Consider the following 16,875-nt stretch of genomic DNA (forward strand, 5'->3'; position numbering starts at 1 on the left):
ACAACACACATCCCCTTTTGAAATAATCCTAAATAACAATCTCTCTTTTTTATAACTAACATTTCAAGATACTTTTTTGAAAGCAAGAAGGTAAAAAATATCCGCATGTGTATTATTCAGATGAGGACATTACAGATACAAAATAATGTCTGCCTTTAGCACAGCCTCTTTGGAAGTCCTAGACGTGGGCGAACCTCCGTTATCTTTATTAATGTCAACATTCATCTCTAGTTAAGCTCTTAGAAGTGCACCTTTCGCAGAACGAGATGTTGGTGCACATCACAGAGGTACGAATCAGCTACAACAACATTCTTCATTTCTCTAGTAGATGGTCTGATAATATATTTTCACAAGAAAAAACAAAATCTAATGGCAAATATAGAAATATTTATATATACACTAACCCTAGCCTTAAAAAATCCCTCCTCTTAGAAATTTTAGATCCGCTCTTGCTTTCAAATAGTTTGAATGACATAAGGAAGTTTAAAGTGAACACAGCTTCTACACTTTGTTTTACGCTTATGTTGAAATATGATGATTGCATTTACAACACTCCGTTGTATTTACATATCATCATTTGGGTTGGAATTAGTTTTGCTTAGAGTGAAGATTGCATGTGTGTATTATCTCCGTTCATTAAAAAAGAAACAACAACAACAACTGTGTATGTTATTACCGTCTTCTGGTCATGGTTCATGTTCGATTAACAAACACTTTATTTCTTTTGATTTACTTGACATTGGTTATTAAATGTGTTGGTAAGTATTTAGATCGAAATTTCGGTAGACTGTCATAAGTAATAGACATTAAATTTTATAAATAATAAAATTAGTTCATTATACCTTTTATACAGCGCTACTTTCATGATTATACCATGCTTAGAGCGCTTTGGTCCTGTCTCGTTTGTTGACCAGTGGGTGGAGGGGGTATCTGGATGGGGTACCTCGATTCCTCTTCATAGGTAGCCAAGCCAAGCCAAGTTCAAGCGCACTTAGCCCCTCGACCACGATTATTCAATTGTTAATTCGTTAAAATTTAAGGTAGTGTTGTGGGTTGTTTAGTATATAGAGTAGATTTAGGTGTAGATGGTTTACTAAACAACCCACAACAGTAGACCTAGAAGTGATTTATTTGTTTAGCTTCATCCAAAAATCCTAGAGCCGCATGGATGGTTGCCAGGTTGTGTGATATTCGCTCTGGACTGTCAGCTCGATGGGCCTCGGGTTAAGGGTGACCCCTTCTCCATCCCTTTCTCTTCTGTTGAAATTTTGGGCTAGAATGTATTAACGTTCTACTGAACAAACCACAGCAACAAACAATAGTAACAAACAATAGTAACAAACAATAGTAACAAACAATAGTAACAAACAATAGTAACAAACAATAGCAACAAACAATTGTAACAAACAATAGTAACAAACAATAGCAACAAACAATAGTAACAAACAATAGTAACAAACAATAGTAACAAACAATAGTAACAAACAATAGCAACAAACAATAGCAACAAACAATTGTAACAAACAATAGTAACAAACAATAGTAACAAACAATAGTAACAAACAATAGCAACAAACAATAGCAACAAACAATAGCAACAAACAATAGAAACAAACAATAGTAACAAACAATAGTAACAAACAATAGTAACAAACAATAGTAACAAACAATAGCAACAAACAATAGTAACAAGCAATAGTAACAAACAATAGCAACAAACAATAGCAACAAACAATTGAAGAAACCTCCATTATTTTATAAGATAAGATAAGAATGAAGTGAAGGGAAAATATAATAACTACTTTGTATTAGTAGCAATAAAAGTTAATTTGCCCAGTACTCTCACATTCTCATACACGCAAACACATATACATACAAGTTTGTTTGTTTTTAAAGTTCACTGTAGTCCCGAGTTCCAGTGACTATTTTGGGCCTATTTCTTATGTAGGAAGTGTTAAGTGCTTATCAGGTGCCATGGACAAAAATAAAATGATTCCCAGAATTCACCTTTAGTTAAAACTAGAGTAGCTCCCCTTTTTCATTTTTCACACATAAACAAGACCGGCTTCAAATTATTATATTTACAAAGCTTCTATCAACACATTCTGTCTGTCTGACTCGAATAATTATACCTGCTGAGGTGGGATTTTTTTTTTGGTCTAAAAATTTCGAACGTTACTTTATATTGGTAGATAATTACATCCTAGTCCAAAGCAACCCTAACAGGGCGGGGAAAAGCCGCGAACATACTTCAAAGGTCCATCAAACGACAGTCCAGAGCTCAGACCACAGATCTATACTGAGGTATATACTACATTTTAGTCACAAATTAAACTTAGTGTATTGTTATAATCGACAAAAAAAATATGATGCTAAAGTATAAATTTCACACATGAAAATCAATATTTACATAACCTTTGTAGACAAGTATGAACTATCTCAGTGCTAAGGTCTTAGTCTAAGAAACCAGAGCTGAATTACATGACTGAAGTACACGATATATTATATTCCTTGCAAAGTTAATCTGGAAAGATAAGGGTACAGCCATCAGCATGAAAAAGCAGACTGATGTCCTCAAACATCGTGGATAAATTATTGTTTGCTTTTGAATCTTGGACTCTAAGTGCAGAATTAAGGAATAAAAGATTAGCCATGGATGCAGATGGATTCTAGGCATCACATACAAAGACCGCCTAACAAACATGGAATTTCGAACCATGAAAACAATCAATATTAATGACCTTCTGACCACTTTCATTAAGTCATGTTAAGACCTTTTTTTCTTCACCTGTTTCTAATATTGCTTCAGAATAATCAGAATTTCATCCTAGTCCAAACCTCTCACAGGACGCTGGTAGAAGGCCGGGATCAGTTGAAGGTCTGGAGCCATCAAGATCCGGAGTGCAAACAAATCGACTAGCCAGCCATATAATGTAATTTTGAAGGTTAATTTCTGCTGCTAACAATGCAAGAGAAACAAAAAAAAAACGGAGAGGCAGACAAAGGAGGCGATGTGACAAAACCATAAAGAAATGGAAGGGCTTATCTTTGATGGAGGAAAGAAGAGGAAAGGAGAGAGAGAGTGGACAGATCATGTGTGATGCCCCAACGTTGTATGAGTCTAAGGGAAAGATGAAGATAAACGATTTTAAGATTCTGATAGACCTATATATATATATAAATATATCAAAGGACACTGGATGCACATAGAAGAATCACTGGTTTTGTTTTTTACAAAGCTTATATCAACTCACTCTGTCTGTCTGGTAAAAGGTTTGCACACGTTATTTCTCCCACACCCAATCTCGGATCAAGTTGAAATTTCGCAAAATTATTTCTTTTACTTGACAAAACAAGAATCAATTTAAAAAAAAAAAAGCATTTAGTAAATAAGCTATAGGTAATTAATTATTTTGTTAGTATCAAACAAGGGAAAGAAACTTACATGACTGATGTAGTGGTATAAGTCAAATGAGTCCACTTTATACTTTGTGTAAATAATTAGTTCGTTTGAAACAAACAATAGTTTCATAAGTAAGATGAGAAGGCTTTAGCCCTCAAATTTAAACTCGTCACACAACATTTTTTTATAAAATGCATTTCAAAAGCGATCACGGTAACATTTACAAAGATATCCCTTCTTTCCCCACCTTTTTTTCCAACTGGTCCAGACACGTGATAGGATCATAGCACCTTTAGAAAGCTAAAAGTTAAACAAAAACGATTGGTAAAAATATTTCTGATCGCGCAGATTTATTTAGATTTATTACAACTTTGATTACATGGCTGATACAAACTAATTGATACTTTTTATGCTTAATATCAAAGTTCGTGATTGTGAATGCAACTGATTTTTCTTGGTCTATCTGATAGGGCGGTTTTCTTTCCTATTCTGTTGTGTAATGCCGCTTCATTCCTTTCGCTCGAACCAGCACGCACACTTTCTCTCCATGCTATGCGATACTTTGCGATTTCCTCACACAAATTATCATTGATACGTGTAGTCAACAGATCTAGCTTGCAGACATCTCTGTAGGCAAGCCATTGGCGTCCCTTTGATCGGACTTGCTCCGCAATCCCGACTAAATGGAAATTCTTTATCAATTCTTCCATCTGGTCAGCGGGTTACATGTCTGAGCCAACGTAGTCTTTCCTGTGTAAAAAGAGGAGATGTTCTGTGTGTATTGATTGATTTTAAGACTATGCAGGCGTTGTACACTGACATTTTAGTTGCCGTGGTCAGTTTGGTATTTTCCAGACGCATCCATAGAGTTTTGCTATTGCTGCAGAAGTCTTTCTTATTTCTTTGTCAGCTCAGTGTCTAAATTTAGTTTCGAGGCAGTAGTTGATCCCAGGTGTGTAAATTTCTGCACCAACGATAGGGTGTGATTTCAGGTACTTATCAAAGGTATTTCTGTGACGACGCATTTCAGATTTTCATTCTTTGTGAGGCTTATTGTAAGACTGAACTCTTGACATGCCGATTCCAATGCATTTACTAGCAGTTCATTAATCACTATACACTGTGTGACAAAGAAGGCATTAAACTACTTGTCTAATTGAATGACTGTCCCTATTACAGTTTTAAAAAAAATAAAATCACTATTTAGATTTAACGGGTATAAGCTGAATTAGTCCCTTTTATATTATGTTGTCATCTGAGGCTTAGTGAACACAAACATAAAATAAAAAAAACAATAAATAACTATACAATCTTCCAGGTTCTTAGACTCTTTGTAAGCCGAGTGGTTAACGCGTTGTCTTAAGAATCATGAGAAGGCTTCAGCCCAAAAGTTCCAATTCATGTCTTTCCCCTTCTTTAAAAAAATACATTTAAAAAGCGATCACCCATATACCCCGTTCTTTCTCCCCCCACCCCTTTCAACTGGTCCAGACAAGTGGTAAGATCATAACGAATAGAGAAAGCTAAAAGCATGAAATTGCACTAAATAAAAACAATAGTTTAAAACAATTCTAATAGCACAGATTTATTATTGTTTATCTAGATCTATTGGCCGCCTTCAGTCGTAGAACAGCTGTGGTTCATCTTGAATACTTTTTTCATAGGCTGTGGAGCCCTATTTTGGAGAGACACTCCTGTCCACATATATTACAGGTCAAGGTGGCTTTCGCTTTGGTGGTAGAGGAGCTGGACATTTTCTTATGACACGCTTTTCTTCAAGAATCGAGGCCCATGTTTTCTCGCTGTCCATAGCTTTCTTGGTCACCGTCTCTCTCCAACTAGTGCGGTCTAAGGATATGTCTTTCCAATGGTCAGTATCAATATTTACTGATTGTAAATCCCGCTTTATCACATCAAATAACGGAGGTGGGGGCGACCAGTTTTTCTTGCGCCAGACGCAGAATGATTTTCGGGATGCGATTGTCCCCCATCCGTCAAACATGTCCGAGCCAGCGCAGACGGCGTTGCCTGGGGACTGTAAAGATGCTGGGAAGGCCCGTTCTCGCGAGGATCTAAGTATTACACACACTTTCTTTCCATGATATTTTTAAGATCCTTCGAAGGCAGCGCAAGTGGAATGAGTTTAGTTGTTTCTCTTGTTTTGTGTAGGTAGTCCACGTCTGGCTGCCGTATAGTAGCGTGCTAAGGACGCATGCCTTGTAGACCTCCATAGATATATTATACATTTAATTACATGACTGATCCAAAGTAATTGTTGCACTTAATAGAAATACTTGTTGTTTTTTTTGTTTTTTTTTATATTTTCTATTTTAAATATATTTTTTTTAAATAATTTTTTTTAATAATTTTTTTTTTAATATTTTTTTTTCAAAATATTTTTTTAAATAATTTTTTTTTTTATATTTTTTTTAAATATTTTTTTTTAATATTTTTTTAAAATATTTTTTTCTTAATTTTTTTTTAAATATTTTTTTTTAAATATTTTTTTTTTTTATAATTTTTTTAAATATTTTTTTTTAAATAATTTTTTTTTAAATATTTGTTTTTTTTTTTAAATATTTTTTTTTTAAATATTTTTTTTTAAATATTTTTTTTTAAATAATTTTTTTTTTAATAATTTTTTTTTTAATATTTTTTTTGTATATATTTCGCTTGTTTTTCTCTTTTATAACAGATACTCAGTTTTGTAAACGTAGAATGAAGTATCACAATCACACCCACTCATGCATGATTGTTGTCAATGAGACGAGAAAACATGATGAAGCTAATGCATACTGTAAACAAAATTTCTCTGGCCATCTGGTTTATATACTTGATGAGGAAACTAATACATTTACAAGTAAGTATATTCAATTTAATTAAAAGACTTAGAAGAGGAGACAGATAAATAAAACGAAAGTGATGGAAAGTGCGAGAGAATGAAATAGAGGAGAAAGAGAGAGAAGGAAGAGAATGATACTAAAGAAAAAAGAGCAAGACAGAAAAAAAAGACATCGAAAAACAGAGAATTATCATGAAATTTTAACAATAGTATATAACTACTATTTACAAGAAAGCTCTGGACATTGAAAAAAAAAACCATGGGCCTCAGCTCTGGAAGAAAAGCGTGCCATACAAAACATGGCTGGCTCCTCTACCAACCAATCGAAATCCACCTTAACCTACGACAAATGTGGGAATATTTGGATATCGTGGTGTCGAGAGACTAAATGCGCTTGAACTTGGCTTGGCTACCTAGAAGGGGGCTCGAGGTTCGATACCCGACCCGGGCAGAGTTGTGTTTACTGAGCGCCTAAAGGCAGCACGGAAAACCAACTCCTAGATACCCCCCCCCCCTCAAAATGGTCCACAAAAGAGATTGGACCAAAAGCGCTCTGAGTAGCGCTATATAATAGCTACAATAATAATAATATGTGGGCGGTAGTGTCTCTCCAAAATAGGTCTCCACAGTCACATCAAAAAGTGTTCTACAAGATGAAACATAGTAGTTCTATAACTAAAGAAGGCCATCTATATATATGACCATGTCATTGCAGCTCTTGGTATAAACCTTTTTCGGCCTACCACACCATTTTTTTTTCTATTGATATTCAAACACGCGTTTTCATTCATTCATTCATTCATTCATAACTACGTCGAGTCGTCGCGAAGTGGGCGACTTCTTTCAATCAAGGCAAGAACTGAGCGGTACAAAAACTCGTTCGTACCTTACTCGGTTAGACTATATCAACGCCACTCGTTGATCAGGAAACATGAAAAGGACCAAGATGCCTGTGTGTAGTCGCTGAATGAACTCTATATGTTGTGTCTGTTCTATGTAATTTTTTTCTGTTGTGTTGTCTTTATATGAGAAATGAGTCCTTGTAATCACAACAAATTTCTATAATGATCAATGAAGCAGTTTTAGTCTTAGTCTTAGTCATACGCTTAGTTAGCTTTAGGTTTTATTTTAAATTCAAATTCAAATATTAACATATGTAGATACAATCTACATATACAATTCTCTTCTTCCCTCAAGAGATTTGTCGAGTAGTAAGGAGTAGAGGAAAGATCACTCTGCGGATAGTCCACGAAAAAACAAGAGGGGGGGGGGAGAACACGTAGTCACAAAACAGCAGGGAGGGGGCAGGACCTTTGCAATATCACTCTTTTTGTTTTTTATTTCTACCTCACGTTAAATAAAAAGGGGGGGGGGAGTAATCTACTCTGTAGTAACTATCGAGGAGACAGAGCACGCTCAAGAGTCTAGACACAATGGAAAGATCACTCTTTTATTTTTGCAACTCAGACGGAGGAAGTTATCCTAGGTCATTTAAGAGTTAAAAAAAAAAGATAATTTTCGTCTGTATATTTCAGGAGATTGGTATGAGTTTTCAAAAGATTTTCATAACTTCCGGATATTTCCATGACGTTTTTGTATATTTTGCAATTTCAGGAGATTTCCAGGACCTCCTGTTAAATCGCGGGAAATGTGTTATAAGTTGTAAAATGGTTTAATTGAATAATTTATACACCTAAAATTAGCGCGGGTCCTATAAAAGTGCTGGGCAAAGCTTGCAGTGGCCTAAGGTTGGCCCTGCAAAATAGCGGCGTATGGTACGCCGCCGGTCGACTAGTAAACTATAATCTAGAAAGCGTATTGCCTAGCTTGTTTATCAAATCATAAACGTTTATAACGTCTAAAGACAATAGATACCGTCCGATTAGGCGATTACACCAACAGAGTAAGAATTAAAGCATAGAAAATGGGATTTCCAAACTACATTTCTAACGTTGTTTGTATTCTTAAAATAGAAGCAAGCTAACTATAATTGGACTATAATTAGTTTTTCAGCGTTAGAAATATTTTATTTGTATGCATCTTGAGTTTCTTCTATCATCTCTACGTCCCACATAATGCCCACCGTCCCCTACCACACCCGTAAGGAAAAAAAAAATAGAAATGGCAGACAGAGAAAAAGCGGTAAGAAGACAACATTAAAAGAATTGATGGGTCAGTCGTTGAAAGGGAGTCAGTCCAAGCAAAAGACAGCGAGGAAATAAAAAAAAAAAGACGGTTCAAAAGACTAAGGGATAGGTGAAGGTGAAGAAGATTAATAGTAGGATTTGAAAAAGAAAAGCAAAGGCTATTCCTTTTAGATTCCTAATTATGGAATATTGTATCGTTCATATCACTTAATCATATAGATATCATATAGTATAATGCAGTGATGCCCAAAGTACGGCCCGCGGGCCAGAACCGGCCCGCGACGTGGTTCCATCCGGCCCGCCGAAACGTCGTCACAAAAAGTAGAAAATCCCCCCCCCTTCAAAAAAGTTGAAAATGTATCTTTACCTTCGTTAGGGCCCTCACTTTACTCTGATGGATTAGTATCATGGCGTTTAACGAGTGTGCGTTTATGAGTTTATGGAATGGAACTCTGAATGTAGAGTCTACCAGAAAAAGTGAATGGATCTTTTTGAGGAACACAAGTCAACATAATTGTTTTATAAAGAAAGTCTGACTGTTTCAGAAACAACAACATATAGAGCGGCATTATAAAACAAATATAAAGACCTTCTTGGTTTGAGCCGAGTATAAAAGATTGGTCAAACTACGACTAGAGATTGGAGGGTCGATGGGAATATTTACCAAAAGGAGATAAGAAAATAAGTTGGTGATAAAGTTAACTAAAATGTTGCTCACATTTTAAGTAGAGAAATGAAGCCATTTTTAGATACGTAAAAAATGATATACTTTAAATATCCCATTAAATTAATGTAAGTACTAGATCCCATAGTTTTAAATCGTTTCAGGTGAATTTTTATTTCATTTTTTTTTTTTTTACCTTTTGTTGATGTGGCCCGCGACACGCGTGTCGAAAGTTAAAATGGCCCGCAGGTCGAATTAGGTTGAGCATCACTGGTATAATGCATGTTTATGTATGAAACTGTTTGGAATATAAAAAAAAAAACATTAGCAAGATTAAACAATTAATATAAGTCTTAGTCCATTAGTATTTTTTTTTTCACATTTTTTCCACTTATTTTTTTCTTGTATGTTCACCAGAATCTTTGTTGCCTGGCTATGATCAGTATCACATTGGTCTAAACGACAAAAAACAAAATAGCGTTTACAGATGGGAAAACGGAGAGGTAATTTTTTAAAAATCTTAACTAAAAATTCCCAACCTAAAATAACTCATACAGAAAGTAAAAACTATTACAGTGTTAGGCACAGGAAAATATTAATCAGTTTCAGCGTTTCTCAATTTTGGATCCAGTTTTCGACAGCTAGAGTAAAAGGGATGCGATGACGACAATCAATTTAGTTTTAACAGACAAAGAATAAATTAAACATTTAATTGTATTGTATTAATCAATTGAAAAAAGGTTACTATCAATGTTTCAGAAATTATAAAATTATAAATAAGGGACTTTTTCATATTATCGCGTGAACTGCTGTGCACTACCATAGCTATAAAGTACCTAATGAAAGTAATTTTTTTTAATGACATTTTTTTTTTCTTGAGGCTTTGAAAAAGAGATTAACCCTTTAAAAAACAATTAGATGAATTGGATAATTATTACTTATATCAGTTAGGCCAGGTTCACATCTAATTTCACATTCACTTTCACCTATCCCTTGATCTGCTGGACCGTTGGGGCACCACACAAGATCTGTCAACTTTCTTTCTCCATTCTTCTCTGTCATTTGCTTTTGATAGAATTTCAATCTGATATTCTTTCTGAAAATATTGAAACCTATTTACCTGCCTGGGTGGACCACTTCAGGGGCCGATTTTGAATTTGTGTTTCCACACAAACTGTTATTGTAACCTTGTTTTTTTTTAATTTTGTCTTCAGAAAACTAACTATACGGACTTTGGGAAGCAACATGTTTCAAGCATAGCTTTTGAGTATGTAGTTATGTACAAACATTACTGGATTGAGAGTTATAATTATGAATATAAGTTTATCTGCCAAACCAACGCAGGTAGGAAGAAGAATTATTTCGCCTTCTTTTATTAGCCTAGATCAGGGGTGGGCATGCGGCCCGCCGAAGTGTTTTATGCGGCCCGCCGACACCTACAGAAATAAGGTGTTCCAACAGTATATACATATAAAAATGTAAATATTAAAAATAATATTAATATAAGCTATTGAAACTGTCTCATTATAAAAAGTTTCAAGTAAACGAAGATTATGCTTATTGGCTATACATCAATACACTCAATTCAATATATAATCTCTGAGTGTTGGGTAGGCTTGGAACAAGATGGCAAGTGTAACAAGCTGTATTTCTACACTTCAAAACATTGCTGCTGTTTACACAATTTGGGTACACATACATCTGTTCTTCTTCTTCTCTGTTGGAGGTTCCAGATCAGGCAGTTCTCCGAATAGTCTTTGGAGGGTTTTGGGGCCAGAGTCTTGTTCGGGTCTCTTGATTTATTGAAGGACATGGTAAGCATTCTCTGGTGATGCTCCAGAAGGGCAGGCCTCGCTCGTCCCGACATTTAGCTTGCGGAACATATATTATCTCATTCAGTGATCGAGCATTTTTTTTTTTTTTATTTTTTTGTGGAAACCAAACAAGTATAATCACTGGTAAATGTTGACTGACTGTTAATTTGACAGCAGTCACAGGGGTAAAAACTAGAAATATAGGTGCACAGTTCCAGACATTATGTACAACTGCAGTACGTAAAATACTGCACATTAAGAACAACTGTATATTTGTGGTGATATTGTGATATAAAAAGACAACAGTAATTTAAATAAAAAATCCTAAAATTGATTTCAAAAATTGATAACTCTTGTAATTTTTCAACGTGGAGTGTGGAAAAAAAAAAGAAAGAAACGTGACTATAATACAGTGTAAATATCAACTAAAAGACATTCTTAACAGTTAGATAGAGTATCTTTTTAAGTTATATATATATATATATATATATATATATATATATATATATATATATATATATATATATATATATATATTTATGCGGCCCGCCATTCCCAATTAGTTTTTTAATGCGGCCCTCGAAGCAAAAAGGTTGCCCACCGCTGGCCTAGATAATTAAATACAACAAAATACACAGAGCGTTATAGACTTGCCTAAGATTTGAACCTATGAAATAGTCTGCCTTAAAGCCCTTTCAGTAAACCGAATCAGAAACCCCATTAGTAACAACCATGCTGAGAATTACTTCCCTTAGAGCACGGAAGAGGAAGCGGGCAATGAGTTGTAAGGTCGCCTTGTCCCCGTACAAGGACGAACCTTTTGCCGCACATGGACCTGTACTAGCTCTCTCCATTCCTTGTCCCGATCGTCCCTCATGCAGAGCTCGGCATTCATAGAGAATGTGCTCTATTGTCTCGTCGTCCTCGACGCAGTGGCGGCACCGTGTGTCGTAGTTCCCCTTCCACCGTCCAAAGTACGCGCCTATTGGACAGTGTCCGACTCGGAACTGGGCTAGGACCACGCGTCCTTTCGACCTGGTCTACTCATCTGCCTGTGCGGCCACAACCGAGTGACAACCACTAGGGGGGTGGCACCTAAGTGGTTAAATGAACTTTTGAAAAAAAAAATTATTACTTAATTAATTAATTAAAAAATGAATGAATGAATGTGAACACTGTAGAACAAGGGAGAGTACAAGTAAACAAACAAATACACACACACCATACATACACATAAATACACATATAAATGTAACAGCCTCCGGTGTTTGGGGTTAGTCATATACATGGTCACTAGTTCTAGTGGATTTGACCACTCGGCTTGACCTAGTTGTATAGGTTGTCGACCCATGTGACTGGTCTTTTATAAGGCCCTCAGGTCTCTGAGCCGTACCTTCATCTGTGCTGGGTCCTGCTGGGTGCATACAAAATAACGAGAATACTGTTAACATTTATCAGGCTTAAAAAATTTGAAAGATTTTGCAGCCTGACTTAGGCTACTAAAATAGACAAATCAACAATTGACAGGGAAGCCATTGGTACGATTAAAGTTAAGAAAGAAAATTTGAAGGGATCTTCAAATGAATCTTTGAAAAACAAATCAAACCCGAAATTGAAACTGATCTGATAACCGAACTGAACGATTTGTCTTTACCTTAACAGAACTGTATCAAGATTTAGCAATATTCTTGTAAGAAGAAAATGCACAGTTTTTAGCTAGATCTTGTGTGAGCATCTTTCCTGCATTATTTGGGTTGTGTTATTTTGGTATCAACGCGAATGGTGCCGTACCATTTAATCTTTGTACCTTAATAAAATGGGAGATTCGAAGAAACAAAAATCTGAATGTAAAAACTAACAAATTAAATTCAGCTTCACCCCAGATATCCATGGAAATACAAATAATACTTTAATATCAGATAGAACACAAATAATTACATCAACTCTCAATAAATATTAATACTTAAACACCAGTCCAGGAAGTAACCGTCCAACCTTCCAGAACAGGGAACAAGACCTTACTGACTAACACACTCTCTCATATTCAAGAAAAACTAAACATTTCAGTTTATAACACTTGCAAGACTATTCACATTCATAACCTGGGCCTGGGAGTACATAAAGGGATATAACTATCACACCAAAATATCAAAGTAACATATTCACTCTCGCCGTACCTCCCCCTGTCACTTGTTTTCGGTCAATATCAAAACACACAAAGGAAGAATGACAGAATGACATGTAGTTTCTAGAGTGAGTTGTAAATATGTTTAGATTGTCCAATGGAGATAAAGAAAGAGAGACAAAGAGAGAAAGTGAGAGACAGAGTAAGAGAGAGAGAGTAAGAGAGAAAGTGAGAGAAAAGGAGAGAGAAAGAGAGAAGGAAAGAGAATGAGAGCGGACAGTTTTAACTAATTGCAACAAATTTTGGCAAAAAAAATATATTACTGCGATAGTTAAAATATGGCCCGTTTATTGGAATTTCAAAAAAAAAAAAAAAAAAGTATAGAATGTTCCGGCCATAATTAACAAACTAAAACCTGGTAAAAGCAACGAGAGTAGCCGGTGAGTAATACTAGTTAATTTTTCTTTTCAGAAAAGGAGTTCTTCTTTTTAAGTGGTTCCAATTTTATTAATAAGACACTCATAGCAAAAGCACGATATAAAGTTTTATGGGAATGTGGAGTACTTGACAGAGAAAACCATCAGCTGAAATTATTGTACCGAAAAATTGATGGAACCAATTTACACTTGTACAACGTATGTATTTATAAATAAATCTTGTGTTTCCATTTTTAAGTAGAACCATATTCGCTTTTCTAAGATAAATATTTACAATACAGGATTATTCTTATGCTTCAAACAAAACACAAAAAAAATCATGCATTGCTAATAGTACACTTTTTTTCCCTTGACCAGCATTTTCCTAAATTCCGAGTTTTGGAGCTTCATACTCCTGGAGTCTATCCCTCACTATTGCAACTAGTAATAAGAGAACAGGAAAAAATAAAACAATAAGGAGTGCAAGTGACATTTTGTGAAAGAAATTTAATTTGCATTTTAAATTAATGCAAATTCAATTAATTTTCTGTCCCTTAAAAAACAACAACGACATGCTTCAATGATCGTGTATTGGAATGTTACTACACTGGTGTTGATTTCAAAATCGCCAAAACACTATCTCCAGCAGTTCTGCAAAGGTTTCTGCTAGATAAGTATTTAAGCACGATGAAACACTGGGGGCGCGGTAGCTGATTGGCTAGGCGTTTGGTTTCCAACCTGGGGTGCTAGAGATGAATCTCGGCGAATACTGGGATTTTGAACTTTGCATTTTTAAGGCGCCCCTGAGACCATCCAACTAACCAAAGGTCGTTGTGCAGGCCACATGGCTGGTCGAGAGGCCAAGTGCGCTTGAACTTGGCTTGGCTTGGCTACCTAGAAGGGGGCTCGAGGTTCGACACCCGACTCGGGCAGAGTTGTGTTTACTGAGCGCCTAAAGGCAGCACGGAAAACCAACTCCTAGATACCCCCTCCCCCCCCCCCCCCCACCGGTCCACAGATGAGATTGGACCAAAAGCGATCTGAGCATACCTATAAGAATGAAAGTAGCGCTATATAAAAGCTATAATAATAATAATCGTTGACCAAAGAAATATCATCTGCCTTATGGGGGTAAGTTTTACTATGCAACATTACTAAAAAAAAAATAAATTACAATTACTAAATATTTGAAGTAGTCATTGGCTTAATTAACTATCTTTGTTTGTCTTCAATAATTAATAAGTTCCTTTAGTTTTAGAGATTATTTCGTCCTAGCTCAAACCTCTAACAAGACGTGAGGGGAAGGGTGTGACGGTGGGCGCGGTTTTAACCCAGGACCACCAAGACACAGGCCAGAGAGCCTAACACATTTTCTGATTCCCCCTTCCAGCTAAACCTGTGTGACACAAAATTATAAAACGTGATATAAAGCCAATTTATAGGCATATATATATATTTTTTTAGTATTCATAAAACGAAATGCTACTTACTGTCTCACTTTATAGCTTTAAAACTATTGACTATTTTAATTTAAACAAAGGTACATGGTGCAGATCTGAAACACGAGATGACCCCAGACTGTAATAGTTCTGGCGTATTCATCTGCCAGATTACAAACACACTCAATAGGAAAGTTGTTAATTTAGAAGGGATTCTCAAAGTCCAATGTAAGTTAAATTTTTTTCTTAAAACTTAAATTACCAAAAATAGTCAATTTAGAAACAATTTTTTATCAGAATATTGGTTAAAGGCTTAATTGCACCCTTACATACACACACTCACACAGACAGACAGATGCACACTTATCAATATATATATAGGTTGTCAATGTCGAAAGTGGTAAGGGATGTAAGCACACCACTACCTATGAAATGCTTCCTAATAATATGCGTCTCAAATAGCCTCTGACAACCAGTCTAACTCCTGGCCTTCACATGTAGCTCAGATATTGAGTCCGGCGGAACTGTTCTCACTAACAGGAGAAGGGGCATAGGATAGTAACTGGCGCATTAACCAGTAAGCTTCGGGATGGAGGGGCTCCTTAACCATGGCTGTCTACCCACCTAAGAGAAGGAAAACTCTGAATTCAAACCTCTGCTGCCTTGCATCTACACCCAATCATAGGAAAGGCTTCGGGAGTCAACCCTGAAGAAAAATCAGGAGCTGGCGACCCTAAGGCAGTTTGCAGCACCGAATGCTACACCCTGTCACAACCTATATCGGCACTGCCGTTATATATATATATATATATATATATATATATATAGAGAGAGAGAGAGAGAGAGAGAGAGAAGGAGATTTTATTCTAGATAACCATACTACCGCATAAACTCTGTTCTGCTCTACCATAGCTACTTGCCTTTACCTATCGTTATAGACTCGCACTGGATACCATTGTTCCGGACCAACTCCATAATGGTCTAGCTTTAACTGGATCTAGAATCGTGGACTTCCTCAATCGTGAAGCGTCTTGACGTAGACACTTTTGCTCCTTATTTAGGGTCCCCAAATGCCTTATAGGAAATGATCAAATATCGCGAGCCATTTTGGGTGACCAAATCAGCACTAGTATTCATATCAAAATAGGTTCATAAAGCCTTGTCCGTCGTCAACCATCACAGCTGACCACTTGAATTAAGCTGGCATTTGACATCTGCTTCAGCCTATCAAACGAACTCGATTACGCCTATATTCCCTGTTTATCTATTAAGATGAATGCCTGTCTGTCTTGCAGTTAACTGTTAATGCTTGTCAGATTAGGATAAATTACTCAGCAAATGTATGAGTTTATTGTTCGGGTGTATTCCAGTGTAGTTAACCAACAACACAGACGGAGAACATCAATTTGACACGTAGAGAGATGAGTCCGAAACACTGATGAACAATTAAAATACCATTTAATCCATAAATAGGCCAAAGTCTAAGTCTCTGTCAATAAAACACGTCTTTACCCTATAGAATCCTATCGCTAAATGATTTTCTGCCTCTAAGAAGCCCCCAACCCAAGTCAAAGCGTTCAATGCACGCCTACTATGGTGCGTCTCTACCTAACTAAAATATAAACTAAGTGCCTAACACAATATATATATATATATATATATATATATATATATATATATATATATATATATATATATATACATCTATATAATATCTTTCCTTTTTCCTTGTAATTGTGTAGGTGACGCTACTAACTGCAGCGATAAAAATTCCGAAATAAAACTACTGGTTACCGAACAGTCTGGCTATACGGAAGGGAAGTTTTGTCTTTTCATGTATCCGAACTACACACATGAGAGTGTGCATAAAGGTAAGGTATCTATTCTTAATATTTAGCACTGACATTTCGTAACTTTCAATTTGCTCTAACTCAATAGTTGTCTTGTTATAATATTTGTACATTGCTACATTTCTTTTTCTGTTATGGATCTACCGGCTCTAAAGCCACATTGCGATTCTGGGTA

General features: G+C 35.8%; 1 protein-coding gene across 1 annotated transcript in view; it reads left to right on the top strand.

The window, feature by feature from the left end:
* The first annotated feature begins 497 nt into the window (after positions 1–497).
* LOC106060286 (uncharacterized) overlaps positions 498–16,875 on the top strand; it is a 28,886-nt gene continuing 12,508 nt past the window's right edge. The window contains exons 1-7 of the mRNA XM_056010427.1: positions 498–758; positions 6,099–6,263; positions 9,474–9,559; positions 10,271–10,400; positions 13,467–13,630; positions 14,952–15,078; positions 16,593–16,721. Of these exons, the coding sequence (XP_055866402.1) occupies positions 689–758; positions 6,099–6,263; positions 9,474–9,559; positions 10,271–10,400; positions 13,467–13,630; positions 14,952–15,078; positions 16,593–16,721 (871 nt within the window). The 5' untranslated portion in view covers positions 498–688. The remainder of the gene's footprint in view (positions 759–6,098; positions 6,264–9,473; positions 9,560–10,270; positions 10,401–13,466; positions 13,631–14,951; positions 15,079–16,592; positions 16,722–16,875) is intronic.

The sequence above is a fragment of the Biomphalaria glabrata genome, chromosome 14 (assembly GCF_947242115.1).
Source record: "Biomphalaria glabrata chromosome 14, xgBioGlab47.1, whole genome shotgun sequence".
Lineage (NCBI taxonomy): Eukaryota > Metazoa > Mollusca > Gastropoda > Planorbidae > Biomphalaria > Biomphalaria glabrata.